The sequence below is a fragment of the Puma concolor genome, chromosome D1, assembly GCF_028749965.1.
Source record: "Puma concolor isolate L17-30 chromosome D1, mPumCon1.1.hap2, whole genome shotgun sequence".
NCBI lineage: Eukaryota > Metazoa > Chordata > Mammalia > Carnivora > Felidae > Puma > Puma concolor.
The window spans coordinates 14,857,132-14,875,809 of NC_141676.1; the positions used below are offsets into that span (position 1 = coordinate 14,857,132).

General features: G+C 39.4%; 2 protein-coding genes across 2 annotated transcripts; both read right to left on the reverse strand.

Moving 5' to 3' along the window:
• Positions 1 to 593: 593 nt before the first annotated feature.
• Positions 594 to 1,534, reverse strand: LOC147576490 (olfactory receptor 4P4-like). Its single transcript, XM_086679383.1, is given in 2 exon segments — positions 594 to 638; positions 641 to 1,534. Coding segments are annotated over 2 exon segments (939 nt in total).
• Positions 1,535 to 10,449: 8,915 nt separating this feature from the next.
• On the reverse strand, positions 10,450 to 11,400 carry LOC147576491 (olfactory receptor 4P4-like). The gene has a single exon (XM_086676394.1). It carries the CDS (start codon positions 11,398 to 11,400, stop codon positions 10,450 to 10,452), a length of 951 nt encoding a protein of 316 aa, XP_086532520.1.
• Positions 11,401 to 18,678: the final 7,278 nt, after the last annotated feature.

The window sequence follows — 18,678 nt, forward strand, 5'->3', positions numbered from 1 at the left end:
ATTCTGAATTCTAGACTCTCATTCTGTCGTCACTACTTCTTATTGATTTCAATGGGACATGAGGAGAGCTGACCCCCAGGAACCACTTAAAAGCAGATTCTACTCTAAATATTTATTTGTTTGCACAACTGATTTCTACATGAACTAGAGGCTGTATATACGCATGTTGTACGTGAAATTTAAGTTAATTCATTTAATTTTAGATTATAACCTTCTTTTTTGGATTTCAACTTCTGAGCTACCCAAGAATGTCTGTCATTGTGTGGTCTGGCTTCTACCTCTGAAGTTTTAATAAAATTATCATTAAAATATTTTCCATTATAATTCACTAATCAATATACCACTGGTTTATTTGCTTTGACCCAATTGTTTTTTTCACGTAGGTTACCCTACATATACACCATAAAACTAACTTAGTTGCCAATTAATTTTGGCTTGCAAGAATTAATAGTTGCTTAGTGATTACTTTAAACTTTAGTCCCATTGCTTTCATTCATTCCATTCACAAGAGTGATGGTTTACAAAATCTATGAGATAGTCCCCACCTTTTTCATTCACAAAGTTTCTCAAAGTTGCGTAGCCAATAAGCTTCTTCACATTAGTTGTGTGTTTCCTTTGCAAATAATGTGTGACACCAAACTTTCCTCATCATGGTTTTCATCTCTGAGTTTCTCAGAGTGTAGATTAAGGGATTGAACATAGGAGCAATGATCGTGTAAAATAGAGCAAATATTTTGTCCTCAGGAAAAGTAGTAGGTGGCCTAAGGTAGATAAAGATTACTGGTCCAAAAAATAAGACGACCACAGTGATATGAGACCAACAGGTGGAGAGGGCTTTGCGTCTTCCCTCAGCTGAGAGATTTCTTAAAGTGAATAAGATAATACCATAAGAAACAAATAAGACAAGAAAGGTAACTAAGGCGACCAGACCTGAAAAGGCAATCACAAGGATACCAGTGACGTAGGTGTCGGTGCAGGCAACTTTTAGCAAAGGAAAAATATCACAAAAGTAGTGATCAATTTCATTAGGACCACAGAAGGGCAAACCAATCGCGGTAGAAAAGAGAGGGAAGGCATGGACGGCCCCACCAGCCCAAGCAGCTACGACTAGCAGATTGCATCTTGTCCTGTTCATGACAATCACGTAGTGGAGAGGTTTGCAGATGGCAGCATAGCGATCAAAGGCCATGGCGGTAAGCACGAAGATCTCGGTGCCTCCAAAGAAGTGCATTGTAAACACCTGTAACATGCAGTTACTATAGGAAATGGTTTTTCTTTCCACCAGCAGGTCAGCAATTAACTTGGGTGTAACAGTAGAGGTATAGCAGATGTCTATTAAGGATAAGTGGCTGAGGAAATAGTACATGGGTTGGTGAAAAAGAGGGCTGCATCGAATGGAGACGAGAATCAGCAGGTTTCCTGCCAACAAGGCGACGTAACAGACTAAGAAGAGGACAAAGCAAAATACTTGTATGTTCTGGTCGTAGGAAAGTCCCAGAAGAATGAATTCTGACATGTTTCTGTGGCTTTTCATATATTTGAGTTTGGTGTATGCTTTCACAAGGACTTCTGTTTCTGAAAGAACGAGAACATAATTGGAGGTGAGAATTAACTGTATGAACACAATAATACAAAATTTATTAAAATACATGCTGACATAAATGGAGTTGATAACAATTGATTTCTTGAATTAGGCTAACTTTTTAATGCTGTCTTTTATAAACGTGTCATGAAATAATTTTGTAATGAGAATAATTATATACTTTACTCAATATCACTAGCAGTTGTCTAAAATATTAAAATGGTTTTTGGAAAATAAAGCATTAATACCATTAATTATATATTTAGATAAAGAACTGCTAATTATATTATTTAGTCTCAATGACCTAAAACAAAAAAAAATCTCCCATATTTCTGAATTCTCGTAACTTACGGATAAAATCAACTTTCCTTCTTTAAAAATTATCTGAGTACATTTCCTTAATTTTCTGGAAATGAATCCCAAAGAGATTCACATTTGTTTAAACATCCAGTTTGACCTCCTGAACGTTAATTTGTGTAAAGCATACTACACATTGTTTTTTGGCCAAACATTGTCAATGGGTCATGTTAAACAAATGGAATTGCTCTTACATTAAAAAACAAAGAGTGTTTGAACACTATACAGCAAAAGGAAGATGTCAATTAATGACTGGAATTGTGAAAAATACTCAGGAAATCTATTCATTTATCATTTTTATATTTTATGAGTTAAATACAATTTCAAAAATACATACTGTCATATCATCCGCATGGCTCAGTGGGTTGAGCACCCAACTCTTGATTTCAACTAAGGTCATGATCCCAGGGTCATGGGATCAAGCCCCACAGCGGGCTCCATGCTGAGTGTGGAGCCTGCTTAAAATTCTGTCTCTCTTGGGGCGCCTGGGTGGCTCAGTCAATTATGTGTCTGGCTTCAGCTCAGGTCATAACCTCACAGTTCATGAGTTTGAGCCCTGCATCGGGCTCTGTGCTGACAGCTCAGAGCTTGGAGCCTGCTTCAGATTCTACATGTCTCTCTCTCTCTGCTCCTCCCATATATATATATATATATATATATATATATATATATATATACTACATATACTATATATGTATAGTGATATGTATATACATATGGATATATATATAGAGAGAGAGATTGAAGTTTGTGATAGCAATTGTTAAAGAAAAGATAAGCATGTTAAATTATCCAAGTATATTTGAATTATGAATATTCCATGACTTACATGAAAAATCTCACGTTTTAATTATAATCTGAAGATCAAATGTCAATAAAAGGAGGTAATACAGAAAGCAACTTGAAGACAAACTTTGTGGTGAATTAGCACTCAGTGGTATATGTTAATGAAAAATTCAGGAATTTGCATCTTTGTATCTAATATGTATCTTAAACATTCTTTAGTTAGTGCAAAACGAGTGTAGAATAGAGAGAAAGCATTTCCAAGAGCTATTTTACCCACTGACGAGGAAATATGTGCTTCTCGTGGGTTTACAAAAGCTAGCACACCTTCCACCTTAGTCTGGATCTGGAGTGACAGTTCTATCTGGCCCCCAGATGCCTATTTAATATTAAAAAAAAAAAAACACACACACACAGAAAAAGGTTTTGTTGTAATATTACTTAGAAACCATCATCTCTCGGGGTGCCTGGGTGGTTCAGTCGGTTAAGCTTCTGACTTCGGCTGGGGTCATGATCTCACAGTTAGTGAGTTCGAGCCCCACATCAGGGTCTGTGCTGACAGCTCAGAGCCTGGAGCCTGCTTCGGATTTTGTGTCTCCCTCTTTCTCTGCCCCTCCTCTGCTCATGCTCTGTCACTCTCTCAAAAATAAATAAACATTAAAAAAAGAAACTATCATCTCTAGGGACTCACAAATTTAATATCTATGTTATTCATAGTCTTTGAGAAGATTTTAGATGGCCAACGGTTGACAGTTACGGCATTTTTAAAATGGCCGTACTGTAAGACATCCATTCTATTTTAAATTACCAGTCAAAATTCTGCATTCCTAAAAGTATAAATTTTCGGTTTGTTCCTACTTTGCTTTCAGAATCGCTAACAAGGATTCTCCATCCCCCTTGATATTAACAAAGTAAAATAATTATTGTGACAGTGTCCGGAAGTTAGCAGTCACTAAGGAGCACTGAAAAGTTTTAGGAGTGTGAGGGGCATTGGCCCACCTTCTACCTGTTGCCTCTGATACTAGGTGGAAAGAATGTTAATTTTCAGATACACTTCTTGATATAAAACAAACTGATTTACAGGCAACCATTATTTCAGTAGACTGTGAGCAATATACATGTGGAAATCACTTGACCGATTCAAATCTCTGATTCTAGATAGAAGAAACATATCGAGAGAATCTGAGTAATTTCTCAGGTTTGAAAAGTAATACACTATGAATGTTAAGAGGCAGAAATCCTGTTTCTTCCTCAATCTGGGGCTATGTTCCAAGGCAGAGTGCTGACAGATGCCATGAAGGGCAGCAGTGAAAAGACTGTTTTGATTCCTCATCGGAGTAGAAAAAAATATGCAATATGATGGGTTCACAGATACCCCATGTGTCTTTCAAGTATTTCTGTAAGTAAAGAGATAGGGAATATTTAAGATAGATATGTATTCTAGAATCCTCTGATTCTAAAGCATTTGAAATTCTTTGCCTTCAGCCTTACAAAAATGCAAATTCCTCGTCAAGATTCCTCCTTGTTTTCTGGGGCACCTGAGTGGCTCAGTCAGTTAAGTGTCTGACTTCAGCTCAGGTCGTGATCTCATGGTTTGTGAGTTCGAGCCCCACATCAGGCTCTGTGCTGACAGCTGGGAACCTGGAGCTTGCTTCAGATTCTCTCTTTCTCTCTCTCTCTCCCTCTCTCTCTCTCTCCCTCCTCTACTTGTGCAGGCTCTCTAAATAAATAAATAAACTAAAAAAAAATGCCTGCGTGTTTTCTAGATCATTATTGGAATTTAGTCTATAATAGCTCACAACCCTGCCCATGCTGTATGATCAATGCTGTTAGCAGGGGTGAAAGCGAAGAGGGGAAAAAATCAGTTGAGGAGAATTACTATCATCAAACAATATAGCGATACTAAGGAACCCTCTTATGGGAAAACTGAAATCACAATGGGTCAATAAAGGACTTCAGGCAACCACTGAACAAGTGGCCGAAACAGTAGCAACATAGAAAGAGTTGGAATCTCAAACTGACCAGGGCAATCCTTGAGTGAATTCTTTAATCTCTTTAAGCATCATCACAGTCATTTTACAACTGACGTATCATTACAAAATTCAGAATTCTGATGAGGAATACATGAGGTGATATGAAATAGCCCAAGACACGTGTGGTTCAAAACATTTTTCTCTCACTGTTTTCCTCTCCGAGCGATTAGGTTAGAACCACAGTTTGTCATACACACACATTCAACCAGCAGAAAAACTGAGGAAATAAAGAAGAAGATACATAACATGGATTTGACAAGTATGATCAGGTAAACAACAATTTGTTTGTTACATTATTAGCATGTTACAATTAGCATGTTTGTCTACAAAGTGTACGCAAATGATTACTTTATTTTTTGGTATTATTGAATCCAAATTATGTGTACTTTTTGGATCATGCTGTCCATAAAGGAATAGAAGGTCTTATACGTAACTACAAGTTACTATCATACGTTCAAATCTTCTCTTAGTGTAACAGAATGTAGATAAACTCACCATACTTGACTCAGATAAAACTATTTTAGGAGGGCAGATGTTTTGAAATAAAAGAAAACAATTTGTTATTGTACATATTCAAGTATAAGCTGGTCTGTTTCTTAATAGTAATATGAAGGATGCCATTAAACAAGAGTTGGGGACACGATGAAATTCACCGCCCACTTGAAAATGCTTTATCTAGCTCTACTCCTGTTCCCCAGAAAGGGAATTTTGCTTGTAGGTAATGCGCAATTGAAACTAAAGGATGCCAAAACATTGTTATCGTAATCTAATTATCCTATGCTGCAAAAGAAGTTATAGACCTCAAATGAAATTATATAGAATAAATACAAAGTACACATAATCGGGGCACCTGGGTGGCTCAGTCAGTTAAGTGTCTGACTCTTGATTTCAGCTCAGGTCATGATCTCAGTGTCGTGAGTTCGAGCCCCGCGTTGGGCTCTGTGCTGTCAGCTTGAGATTCTCCCTCTCTCTCTGCCTCTCCAATGCCCCCACTCCCTCTTTCTCAAAAAACGAAAGAAATAAACAAAATACTTAAAAACTCTCTCTCTCTCTCTCTCTCTCTCTCTCTCTGTCTCACACACACATACGCACACACAATTAGCCTAGCACATGTGTTGTGGGACCCTTCCCAAACCAAGGTGACAAGGGTAATTCACTAACCATGAGATCGAGTGGCTGTCGGGTTAGCTTGGGCATGCATCAGGAAGCATTCCGTCCTCGGACACTCACTCTGCCAGTTCGTCTCTAGCACCGAAATCTGGAATACGTTGCAGAGAGTTTACAAACCCATAATTTGAACACGTTCAGGTTAATTCTCTGCAAATATCTGGAAAATTTCAACATGTCTCAAACCCTCTACAGTTTACCAGGGAAGCGGACTTCAAATATTCACTAAGACGAAGTGATGAAGAAGTGGATCTTCAGCCCCCAGAAAAGCAGGAATATTGAAGGCTGATTTAACTTCTTAGTAAGAGCTCAGAAGAAAAAATAAGCAACATGTATTTTTATATTCCTGCAAAAGCTAACACAAGTATTTAGGTCCCAGGAATCGTGCATTTATTTTATGTCTACACCCGAGGACAGTTTGGTTCAGAGGAACAGAATACAAACTGACGTGCCAAGAATTAATAGGTCTTTGAAAGCTCTGTGTAATTATATTCCCAAAGGCATTTCTAGACACATCTTAGCCCAAGTGCTGCCAAAGCCACCGTCGATAGTAATGTGCTTGGTGCTCTTGGGTATGAACTTTCCATATTTGCCTCTTTGGAAAACAATTTGGCCCGTTTCCCCCACAGGCCCAAAAAGGCTACAGTCAAAGCAATTCGTGAAACCCTGGCTGCCCTGTGTTCTTCCAAATTTCTGAGGAATAGGAGGGAAATTTTAAGCTGTAATAGGGTCAGGTTCCCTTTCTGGAAAATCTGAGATGAGGTAGGACAAGGAGAATCAAAGATGGCCGCTTACAGTCCTTTTGCGGGATCATCAAGATCCTTGGTGTGCGGAGCAGATAGATAAATAAAATCAATGACTTGTGATATCATACTTGGTATGAGGTTACCATTGATAACATACATGTTGAAAAATGGAAGACAAAAGAAAAGATAAGAGTAAACATCTCTTCCTCATAACTTGGCAAGGAGGAAAAACAAACATGATATGGAAAAATCAGAGGAAGGGAGCAAAGAACCACAGAGCTTTTATTGTGTTTAACATCCGGTTCTTTCTGTGCTCACTGACTCTTCACAAGTCATTCAGACTCAGTCTCATCTGCAGGCACTGAAACCAGACAGTCTCTCTCTACCATTCATGTAAAGTTTTCTCACACAAAAAATGTCAGAAAATCAAATTTTATAATGTTTAATCTGTTTCAGATCAAACAACTTAGCCAAACAGTAGCAAAAATACACTGAGAGATGATTGGGCAGATCGGGTTCATCATATTATTCAATGCTTATAATAACACATATTTTGACACAAGTATTATTAGCTTTACTGGTAGATAAAAACACGGAGGGTCCTGGAGGTTAAGTAACTAGCTCAACTAGCCAGGAAAGATCTGAAGCAAGAAAACGTGTTGTTCTAAGTTTAGTGCTTGCTTCCAGGCTTTAAAAGGTTAAGAACCCTGAGTAAATGAAAGATTCTACAACTTTGGCATCAAGGACATCAGGGCCCAGTGATTTCCAACTAGTCCACCTCAACGTTATGCCCAGTGTTGACCGAGCTGTTCTCAAGAGCTAGCCTGTAGCAATCTACAGCAGGAGATAGCCAGTCGTATCTCTAACCTTGCCCTGTACACACCTTCAGACACAGCTACTAATTGCATTTACATCTGCCACTATTTAGTTCATCTTTCTTTATATAGTAGTTCTCCTGCATAGTCTTAATATTGATGAAGCACAAATCATCTTTTTTTACAGACACTTTTGCTCCACACGTTTAGAAAATTTGCGTCTCCAATTCAAGGTCACAGAGATCTTCTACGTGTTACTCCACATGTCTTATACCTTTACATTTCATATAACATTCATATTGCATTCATACATCTAGTCTTCCTGAATGACATGACACCACGAGTGTGAATTACATGTAAGACATGGACCCTCGAGCCTGAGGGTGAGGAATCCCAAGCAGAAGAATGGCTGAAGTAAAGCCACAGAGCTGATAGGTTCTAGAATATGTTTGGAGAATGGACGTGGACCCAGTGTACCTGGATGAAAGCTTCTGAGCTTAGGGACACACAGAGAGAAAAGCAAACAAAAGAAAAATAACTCACATGAGGTTCTGGTAGCCATGTGCCATGCTAAAACTTCACACATGTTAGCCAAAGTAATATTACATCTTTGCGAAGTACAATATCTTTTTAAAAGAGAGACTAATATAATTAGAGCACAATGTCAAGACCCAGAGATAAAAGCTGTCAGGAATCACCCAGCTCTCCCTGACCCTAAAGCCTATCATTGTAATACCACACTTTCTACCAACGTAGTGATTTCTGAGATCGGCAAATTAGACTCAGATAACTTATGGAAGATTTCTAACAAGCAGGAAGGTTGGATTTCATTCCAAGGAAAATGGGATTTCTTACAAACTTTTGGAGAGGGGAGTCATAGGATCAGAGAGATGCTTCAGGACATTTTTAGCTTCCTCACATGCAAGTGGGCACACGTGGAACCAGCTGGATCTTTCAAGGTGCAGATTGTAATCTGATTCCCAGTAACTTGTTTCTTTGACTCATGTGACAGCAGTCATGGGTAATTTAGCCCAAGTGTCCAGGCAAAGCTTATGTACTTTCTACATCACCTCAAATGTTAAATGCCTTTGCTACACAGGATCAAAAGCACGATGAATATCACTCATGTACATGAATTCTGAATGGGCCATTTTAGACCACGCCTTCCGCATGCTGGTTTTCATCTCCATGTTTCTCAGGGTAGAGATGAGACGATTCAGCATGGAGGCAATCACTGTGTAAAACCCCACATGTAGAACATAAGGATAGACACAGGGGGCAAAGGACAAAACTACCACCGTTATGTGAGAGTTGCAGGTGGAGCTTTGCAGTACCCTGAAGAGGAGCGGGTCTTAAGGTTAAAGCACACGAGTAGGTAAGAAGCCAGCAGGGCAACAATATGTCTGCCACCAACATCCCAGAATTAACAATCGCGTAGACACTAACCACACAAATATCTTTGCATACCTGTTTCAAAAGGGGCTTCACATCACAGATGTGGTGATCTACCTGGTTAGGACCCCCGAAAGGTAAGTTGAGTAAATTTGGTTAAAAGCAACACATTAAATAAAGGGTAAAGCTTGAACTTTTCAATCTGGCAATATTTTTGTTTTATTAGTAACTTGACAAACTGATTATCTGTCCAATTTCTCTGTTATAAAAACTCTATTGAATTACATCTTCCTCATAAACTTTTCCACTTTTCTATCCTTCTGTATATAAGGCCTTTATAATCATTGTAATTTTAGTATTGCATTTACATAGGCTAAAACTATTCGTGTATTTTCATTGTCATTCTGTTCATATAATCTGGTTACACAATCTCTTCCGTTTTGTGATATTTCCTGTTTTCAAAGAAAGCATTTATTTTTGCATCTTATTAGAGATACAAATGAACACATTTCATCAAATTTGTTTCAGGTTTTGCTAGAGAATCCTCATGTTCGTTTCAAAGATGATCTGCCATTTCCACTCATTTCCATGATTTGTATCAGAGGGTTTTTTGATTGAAGTTTGTTTGTTTGAACTCACTTCTTGTGTAAATAAGAAAGACTCTGGATCTTATAAACAGTGTCCGTCCTCCTAATTTCTGGCATTTTATGATTCAGTTCCTGTATGGATTTTTTTAATGGACCAATATGTAGAAAATCAGTGAGTGTGTTTTTAGTATCTTGAGTAATTGATTTCACTCTATGTTTACTAGTTTATTTCTTATCATTAAAAAAAAATTTAAGTGTATTTATTTATTTTGAGAGAGAGAAAGAGAGAGAGTGAGCACAGTGGCGGGGTGGGTTGAGGGGGGGGCAGAGAGGAGAGACAGAATCCCCAGCAGGCTCCACACCACCAGCCCAGAGCTCAACACGGGGCCCAAACCCATAAACGGCAAGACCACAACAAGAGCTGAGACCAAGAGTCAGACACCAAACTGACTGCACCACTCAGGTGGCCCTTTACTAGTTTATTTTTATTTCCAATGTGAAGTCCAGAGTTAAAACCACAGAATCACTTTAAATCATATTTCATTATGCCCACTTCTTGCTATGTAATTAATTTCTAAATGCCTCTGGAGTTCATTTAGGTGACGATCCTATCATAAACCAAAATTTGGTCTTAAAATCATGGACTTTAACCGTCTCTTTGCCATACAGAATGGCTCATCATGTGGTCTGGCCACCAAACCTGCATTTTCTAACGCAAGATAACTCCAATTTTCTTTTTCACATCACAATTCTCGGCTCCTATAACATTGTCTTAACTATGCATATAACTGATTTTGTGCATATCAACCTGTTAATAACATCTCAAAACCCGCAAGATGAACTAAGTTTTAAGCTTATATTTTGTATGGATGACTTACTATTTCTTTTTAGTCACTATGAAACTCCACGTCCTATTTCTGTCACTCATAAAATGTAACCAATGGAAAATTACTCTGTGAGATGGTTTCCTCTCTCCCCTATCCGTACCTAGCTGTCCCTCTGTTTTGTATAAAAGATATTGAGTTCCAATGTTTGATTCCAGACATTTCTCATGGCGTTTTTCATCTCTGAGTTCCTCAGAGTGTAGATGAAGGGGTTGAACATCGGAGCGATGATGGTGTAAAACAGAGCAAATACCTTATCCTCAGGGAAAGTGGTTGGAGGCCGAAGGTAGGCAAAGACCGAAGGCCCAAAAAATAAAACTATCACAGTGATATGCGACCCACAGGTAGAGAGGGCTTTGCGCCTTCCTTTGGCTGAATGATTTCTTAAAGTGAATAATATAATGACATAAGAAAAAAACAAGACCACAAATGCCACTAAGGTAACCATTCCTGAATTGGCAACCAAAAGGACACCGGTGACATAGGTGTCAGCACAGGCAACTTTTAGCAAAGGAAAAATGTCACAAAAATAGTGGTCAATCTCATTAGGACCACAGAAGGGCAACCTGATTACCAGAAAAAATTGAGGAAAGGAGTGCGCGGCCCCACCAGCCCAAGCAGCTAAGACGAGGAGATTGCACCTTGCTCTGTTCATGACAAGCAGGTAGTGGAGAGGTTTGCAGATGGCAGCGTAGCGATCAAAGGCCATGACGGTGAGGATTAAGACTTCAGTCATTCCGAAGAAGTGCATGGTAAAGACCTGTAACATACAGTTACCATAGGAGATGGCTTTTCTTCCCACTAGGAGGTCAGCAATGAATTTGGGTGTAATGCTAGAGGTGAAGCAGATGTCCATACAGGATAAGTGGCTGAGGAAATAGTACATTGGTTGGTGGAAAAGAGGGCTGCATCGAATAGAGATAAGGATCAGAAGGTTTCCTACCAAGAGAGCAGCATAACAGAATAAGAAGAACACAAAGCAAAATATTTGTGTGCGATGGTCATATGAAAGTCCCAAAAGAATGAATTCTGAGACATTCCTCTGACTCTCCATCTGTTTCAGACTCGCGTATATTATAGACGAATGGGTTAAATACCTGAAAAGAAAGAAAACATGAATCTTTATTAAAAAAATTAGCAGCATGGCAACAATAATTAAAATTCACTAAAAAAGTAAATCGGCGCCATTGAATGAGTAAAATTAATTTTTCCTGATACATAGATTTACACTTCTTTTTCTTTTATTTTAGTCTAGTCTAGTTTAGTTTAGTTTAGTTTAAGTTTATTCATTTAATATTTCTGAGAGAGAGAGGATGAGAACACAAGCAAGGGAGGGGCAGAGAGACAGAGAGGGAGACACAGAATCCGAAGCAGGCTCCAGGCTCTGAGCTGTCCGCACAGAGCCCAACGTGGGGCTTGAACTCACAAACTGTGAGATCATGACCTGAGCGAAAGCCAGACGATAACTGACTGAGCCACCGAGGCACCCCTATTTCTCTCATTTTAGAAATCTATTGTAAATAATTGTATAATGGGGAAAATGATGTTAACTTTTCAACATTAACAATAATGATTATGGAACATTTAAATGTTAGTTTGATGTTAAAAAATTAGCTATTGTTAATTTTGTAAATTAGATAACAAAAAGAGTATAATTTACGTCCTTTAAAAAAATTGTGCACATTTTATTTTATTTTTTTTTAATTTTTTTTTTCAACATTTATTTATTTTTGGGACAGAGAGAGACAGAGCATGAACGGGGGAGGGGCAGAGAGAGAGGGAGACACAGAATCGGAAACAGGCTCCAGGCTCTGAGCCATCAGCCCAGACCCTACGCGGGGCTCGAACTCCTGGCCCGCGAGATCGTGACCTGGCTGAAGTCGGACGCTTAACCGGATGTGCCACCCAGGCGCCCCCAAAATTGTGCACATTTTAAAATGCATGCTTTTATCCATAGAGTCAACTTTTTTTTTTTTTTTTTTTTTTTTCAGAATGATCTGGACAAATTTCCTGTTTGATTTCGGAGTATCCTTGGGAATAAAAATTTATCAAAAATATGTCAGTTTGTTCTCTATAGTTAAGAGTCTGCTTCTTGGTTTTCTCTTTTTCCTCCCCTGTGTTCATCTGTTTTGTTTCTTAAATTCCACATATGGGGATTAAGGACGGCACTTGCTGTGATGAGCACAGGGTGTTGTATGTAAATGTTGAATTGCTACCTTCTACTCCTGCAACTAACATTACACTGTGTGTCAACTAATTAGAATTTGATAAAAAGCTTGAAAAAAAAGGAAAGAAATACATCAGCTTGAATTGTTTAATTTGTTTAAAGGATGAACTTCCTTGTCCTGTTAATAAACATACCAGTTGCACACCTTATACTAAAATAGTTTTAGGTACATTAAAAGCAAAGAATGGTTGAACACTAAGCAGCAAATAGACTGACAATGGATTAAAGTTGTAAGAAATAAAGCCAATTTATTCATTTATCCAACTTACAGTTTACAAGTTAAAATTTAAAAAATGGTTAAAATTAATCTAAATTTGTGATGGCAAGTGATACATGAAAGGTAAAAAGAAATTGCCCAAGCATACGTACATTGTTCATATTTCATGACTTTTCCTAAGATTTTCACTCTCGGCGATAAAATTCAACAAAAGGAGATGATACAGAAGGTAGCCCCAAGAGAGATTTGTTTCAGCACTCAGCAACTAGATGTTGTATTAATGAATGGATCAAAGATTCACCAATTTGCATCTTTTGGACAACCTTGAGATATTATTTATGTAGAGGGAAATAGTGTGTAGGATAGAGAGAATGCGCTCCGGGAGCCGTTTTCTCCAGTGCTGAGGACTGAACTGACACTCCATGAGATGCAAACACTATTCCACACTTTCCACCTTTGTCTGACCCGATGTAGCCACCTTATCTTGGCACTCTGGGTGACTATTAAAAAAACAGAGACTATAGGGGCACCTGGGTGGCTCAGTTGGTTAAGTGTCTGACTTGGGCTCAGGACACGATCTCACGGTTCACGAGTGTGAACTCGGGGTCTGGCTCTCTGCTGTCAGGGTAGAGCCCACTTCAGATCCTCTGTCCCCCCTCTCTCTTCCCCTCCCCTGCTCGCTCTGTCATTCTCTCTTTCTCTCAAAAATAAATCAACATTTTTAAAAAACCACCAAATGCTACTGTAAGCAAAACTATTTAGAAGCCATCAAATCCCATGACACACAAATTCAAACTTTTGTCCTTAAGATCAGTTTAGATGGTGAGTGGGTAATTGGTGTAGCATTTAAAATGGTCTATACTATGAGAAACGAATTCTATTTTAAATTACCATGCAACCTCATTTCATCAAGAAGAAAAAAACTCAGTCTCTTCCTGCGATGACTTATTATTGCTACAAGGCTTCCTAACCTCTGTATTGTTCTTAACAAACCAAAAATAATTATCAAGTTCATAGTGTTCAATAGTGACCTGTTCTTAAGTAGAGGTTCATAATTTTATGATTTATTGATCAATTTTCTCCTTACCTTATTATAGTTAATGCTGATTCCTAATGTAGGAGATGACATGCTGTGTACTTAACAGATAGATATGTTTGCCTAAAACAAATTGACTTAAAGTTAATTGTGAGATAAGTCGGTTGGTCAACAACGTAAAATGGATATCACTTGACGTATCCAAACCCCTGATTTTCAATAAAAGAGACTCAGATCAAGATATTCTAAGTAATTTGGGGCGCCTGGGTGGCGCAGTCGGTTAAGCGTCCGACTTCAGCCAGGTCACGATCTCGCGGTCCGTGAGTTCGAGCCCCGCGTCAGGCTCTGGGCTGATGGCTCGGAGCCTGGAGCCTGTTTCCGATTCTGTGTCTCCCTCTCTCTCTGCCCCTCCCCCATTCATGCTCTGTCTCTCTCTGTCCCAAAAATAAATAAAAACGTTGAAAAAAAATTAAAAAAAAAAAAAAAAGATATTCTAAGTAATTTATTAACAGCAGAAAGTAATATTCTGTGGAGGACAGATATCTGGATTCCCAGTCAGTCGGGGGCTGTATCCCACGCTTGTGAGCAGAGCAAGACAACGGGGTGTCCCAGAGGCCAGCAGTGAGGGGAAACACTTTGAATCGCGTCCCAATTTTAAAAAGTATGCAAGGTCACAGATTACCAATCACCCAGTCTATGTTTGTGAATATTTGGGGGGATATAAACATGGGGTCTAGCCTTCTTGATTCCAAATCATTTTGAAATAATTTTAGGTCGTTTTTAGCAAAATGTGTATTCCTTCAGATAGGATTTTGGCTTGTTTTCTAGATTATCACAGATGTTTCATCCACAAGCTCATAAACTCTGATCCTGAAATCTGGGGAACGTGCTATTATAATCACTGCTATTAGTTGAAGTAAAAGGGACATATGGATGCAGCCCAGTGAGAGGATTATTGTCGTTGAAACATGCAGTAGATTCTTGACCACATCTTCCAATTTGTCAAATAATTGAAATCATAAGTGATGAGAGGAAGAAATATTATGCACTCCTTCTAAAGGTGGTTGGAATCACAGAACAAGAAAGATGTAGAAACATGGAGAAGTATAATTACTGAATGGTGAACTGTTTTGATTCAAATTGTGCTTCTATACAGTAATAATTTGAATGTAAAAAGAAAACCAATTACCTAAATATGTCTACAATATGAAGTGAAATATGCCCTTATATTTGCCTTATTTCACTTTAAATATAGTTATTTAGAATTGAAGCGTAGAGTTTAAAATCTGGGTAATCTGGCCCTTGTTCTGTGAGAACTCGATCACCCCATTTGAGTAAGGACACTATGCAAACATTTTTCTTACTAACTTTATTAATGTCTTCCTTTCTTATAGACCAATAACTTTTAATAAGAACTCATAAGCAGAATTCACTTTCTCCCCTTCCATGTCATTTATGAACATTGAAGTTATTGCTAACCTCTTAAAGCTTCACGGCCCACATTTATAGAATCGATAAACTATTACATAAGGCAAAAATATAATGAGGAATAAAAAATAATATGAAATACGCCAGGGTCATACGTGGTTCAAAACTACACATTATCTTCCTTATACTTTTTCTCTTTTTTTGAGTGAGGAGTTTCTGAAATTGCCATGCATACATATATAACCAGTCTAACAAGGAAACAAGAAACCTGAAACTATCACTATATGTTAATGAGGATGACCATGATAAATTTCAGTTTGGAGCAATCTTTTAGTAAAAAGAAACAAAATTACTCTAAACAATTAGTTGTCTTTAGTCATTTCTTTTTTCGGTGTTTAAAACTTTTTATCAAAGTATAGAAAAGTATGTAATATATAAATCTGAATGACCCAAAAAACACAATCCATTAAAGATAAAGTTGGTAAATTGGAATCCATCAACATTAAAGCTTCTGGTCTTTGGTCATTTCTTAATGCTAACCATTAGCATGCAATTTTCCTGTACTCTAAAAATCCAGTCAGATTATTACTTTATTAGTTTGGTCGTATTGCATAAAAATGCTGCATTTTGACTGTGCTATTAAAACAACAAGAATTATTGCTCTCAAAGTAGTTTCCACTGTAAGTTCATATTTCCTCCTAATGATACCAGAATATGGCCCGCTATAAAGCTAACTTAATTCAATCAAACAAATCTAGTCCATTTTAGGGTAGCAAAATTTTTGAAAGTTAGAAAATAACTCATCATTGGGATATGCAGTCATAAAAGCTGGGCTATTCCTTCATAAGAATATGGGGGAAATATATAAAAGCACCAGAAAAGGACTCAATACATTTTGCTGAAACTTGAAGATTTCCTTAACTTCGACTCACCTATTCTTGTTCACCCGTGGAATTCTGCCAGCGAATAATGTACAATAAGACTAAAGTTAGCTACATTATTTTTATAGTAATCCAATTATCTTGTGCTGCCACAGAAAATACAGTGTAAGAATGAAATTAAATGGAATAAACTTAAATAGCATAGAACCACCTTGAAGCAGATGGTGGAGCCTCTCCAAAGGAAGCGGCATGGTTAATTCACTGATCATTAGATCTCAGGAGCTGTAAGATTAGTTTTAGACCAAATCAGGAGAGCCCCCTCCTGAGGTACTCACTCTACTGATTCTTCTCCAGTGTCTAAAGCTGAAAGAAAAAGGCAGAGATTTATACACCAGTCACGCAAACATGTGTAGGTCAATTCTCCAAAATTATCTTGAGAATCTCAGCATGTCTTAGAACATTTTATACATCTGCAAGGGGAGGGGGGTGGAGTTTAAGTATTCATTAACCATCAGGGATGTAAGAAATGGACCTTCAGGGGCGCCTGGGTGGCGCAGTCGGTTAAGTGTCTGACTTCAGCCAGGTCACGATCTCGCGATCTGTGAGTTCGAGCCCCGCGTCAGGCTTTGGGCTGATGGCTCAGAGCCTGGAGCCTGTTTCCGATTCTGTGTCTCCCTCTCTCTCTGCCCCTCCCCCATTCATGCTCTGTCTCTCTCTGTCCCAAAAATAAATAAACGTTGAAAACAAAAAATTAAAAAAAAAAAAACAAAAAGAAATGGACCTTCAGACTACAAAAAAAAAAAAGAAAAGAAAAGAAAAGAAAAACATGAAGTAATTTGAAATTCTTACAAAAACAAACACACATTTTAAGTTTTAGAATGTCATTAATTGTATGCCTATCCCTAGAGGAAAGCTGATTTGGAAAAGCAGAATATAACATATGACAACACAAGAATTTATAGGTCTTTGAAAGTCTTAAGAAATTACATTCCCAGAGGCATTCCTGAACAGATCTTCACCAAAGACCTCTGTATTGCTCTCCATGAGACTGGCCCTGGTGCCTGTGGGCATTTGGGCATTTTCTGGATATAACTTTACATCTTATCCTTTTTACATCTATCTTTTTTTTTTTTTTAGAGATAAAGAGAGTGAGGGGGTGGGGAGGTGGGGAGTGGGCAGAGGGAGAGGGAGAGAGAGAATCTTAAGCAGGTTCCAGGCCTAGTGCAGAGCCTAAAGTGAGGCTTGATCTCATGACCTGAGCCAAAATCAAGAGTTGGACTCTTGAGGAGAGGGAAGATGGCGGCGTAGGAGGACGCTGGGCTCACAGCGCGTCCTGCTGATCACTTAGATTCCTCCTACACCTGCCTAAATAACCCAGAAAACCGCCAGAGGATTAGCAGAACGGAGTCGCCAGGGCCAAGCGCAGACGAGAGGCCCACGGAAGAGGGTAGGAAGGGCGGCGAGGCGGTGCGCGCTCCACGGACTGGCGGGAGGGAGCCGGGGCGGAGGGGCGGCTCGCCGGCCAAGCAGAGCCCCCGAGTCTGGCTTGCAAAAAGCGGAGGGGCCTGACGGACTGTGTTCCCACAGCAAGCACGACTTAGCGTCTGGGAGGTCATAAGTTAACAGCTCTGCTCAGAAAGCGGGAAGGCTGGAGGACAAAGGGAAGGAGAGCTGCTGAGCCCCCGGACGACAGAGCTCAGTTTGGTGGGGAACAAAGGCGCTCGCCAGCGCCATCTCCCCCGCCCATCCCCCAGCCAAAATCCCAAAGAGAACCAGTTCCTGCCAGGGAACTTGCTCGCTCCTCGCAAACACCCAACTCTGCGCTTCTGCGGAGCCAAACCTCCGGCAGCGGATCTGACTCCCTCCTGCTGCCACAGGGCCCCTCCTGAAGTGGATCACCTAAGGAGAAGCAAGCTAAGCCTGCCCCTCCTGCCCCTGTGCACCTTGCCTACCCACCCCAGCTAAGACGCCAGATCCCCAGCATCACAAGCCTGGCAGTGTGCAAATAGCCCAGACAGGCCACCCCACCCCACAGTGAATCCCACCCCTAGGAGAGGGGAAGAGAAGGCACACACCAGTCTGACTGTGGACACAGCGGTGGGCTGGGGGGAGACATCAGGTCTGACTGCGGCTCCGCCCACCAACTCCAGTTATACACCACAACACAGGGGAAGTGCCCTGCAGGTCCTCACCACGCCAGGGACTATCCAAAATGACCAAGCGGAAGAATTCCCCTCAGAAGAATCTCCAGGAAATAACAACAGCTAATGAGCTGATCAAAAAGGATTTAAATAATATAACAGAAAGTGAATTTAGAATAATAGTCATAAAATTAATCGCTGGGCTTGAAAACAGTATAGCTGACAGCAGAGAATCTCTTGCTACAGAGATCAAGGTACTAAGGAACAGTCACGAGGAGCTGAAAAACGCTTTAAACGAAATGCATAACAAAATGGAAACCACCACGGCTCGGATTGAAGAGGCAGAGGAGAGAATAGGTGAACTAGAAGATAAAGTTATGGAAAAAGAGGAAGCTGAGAAAA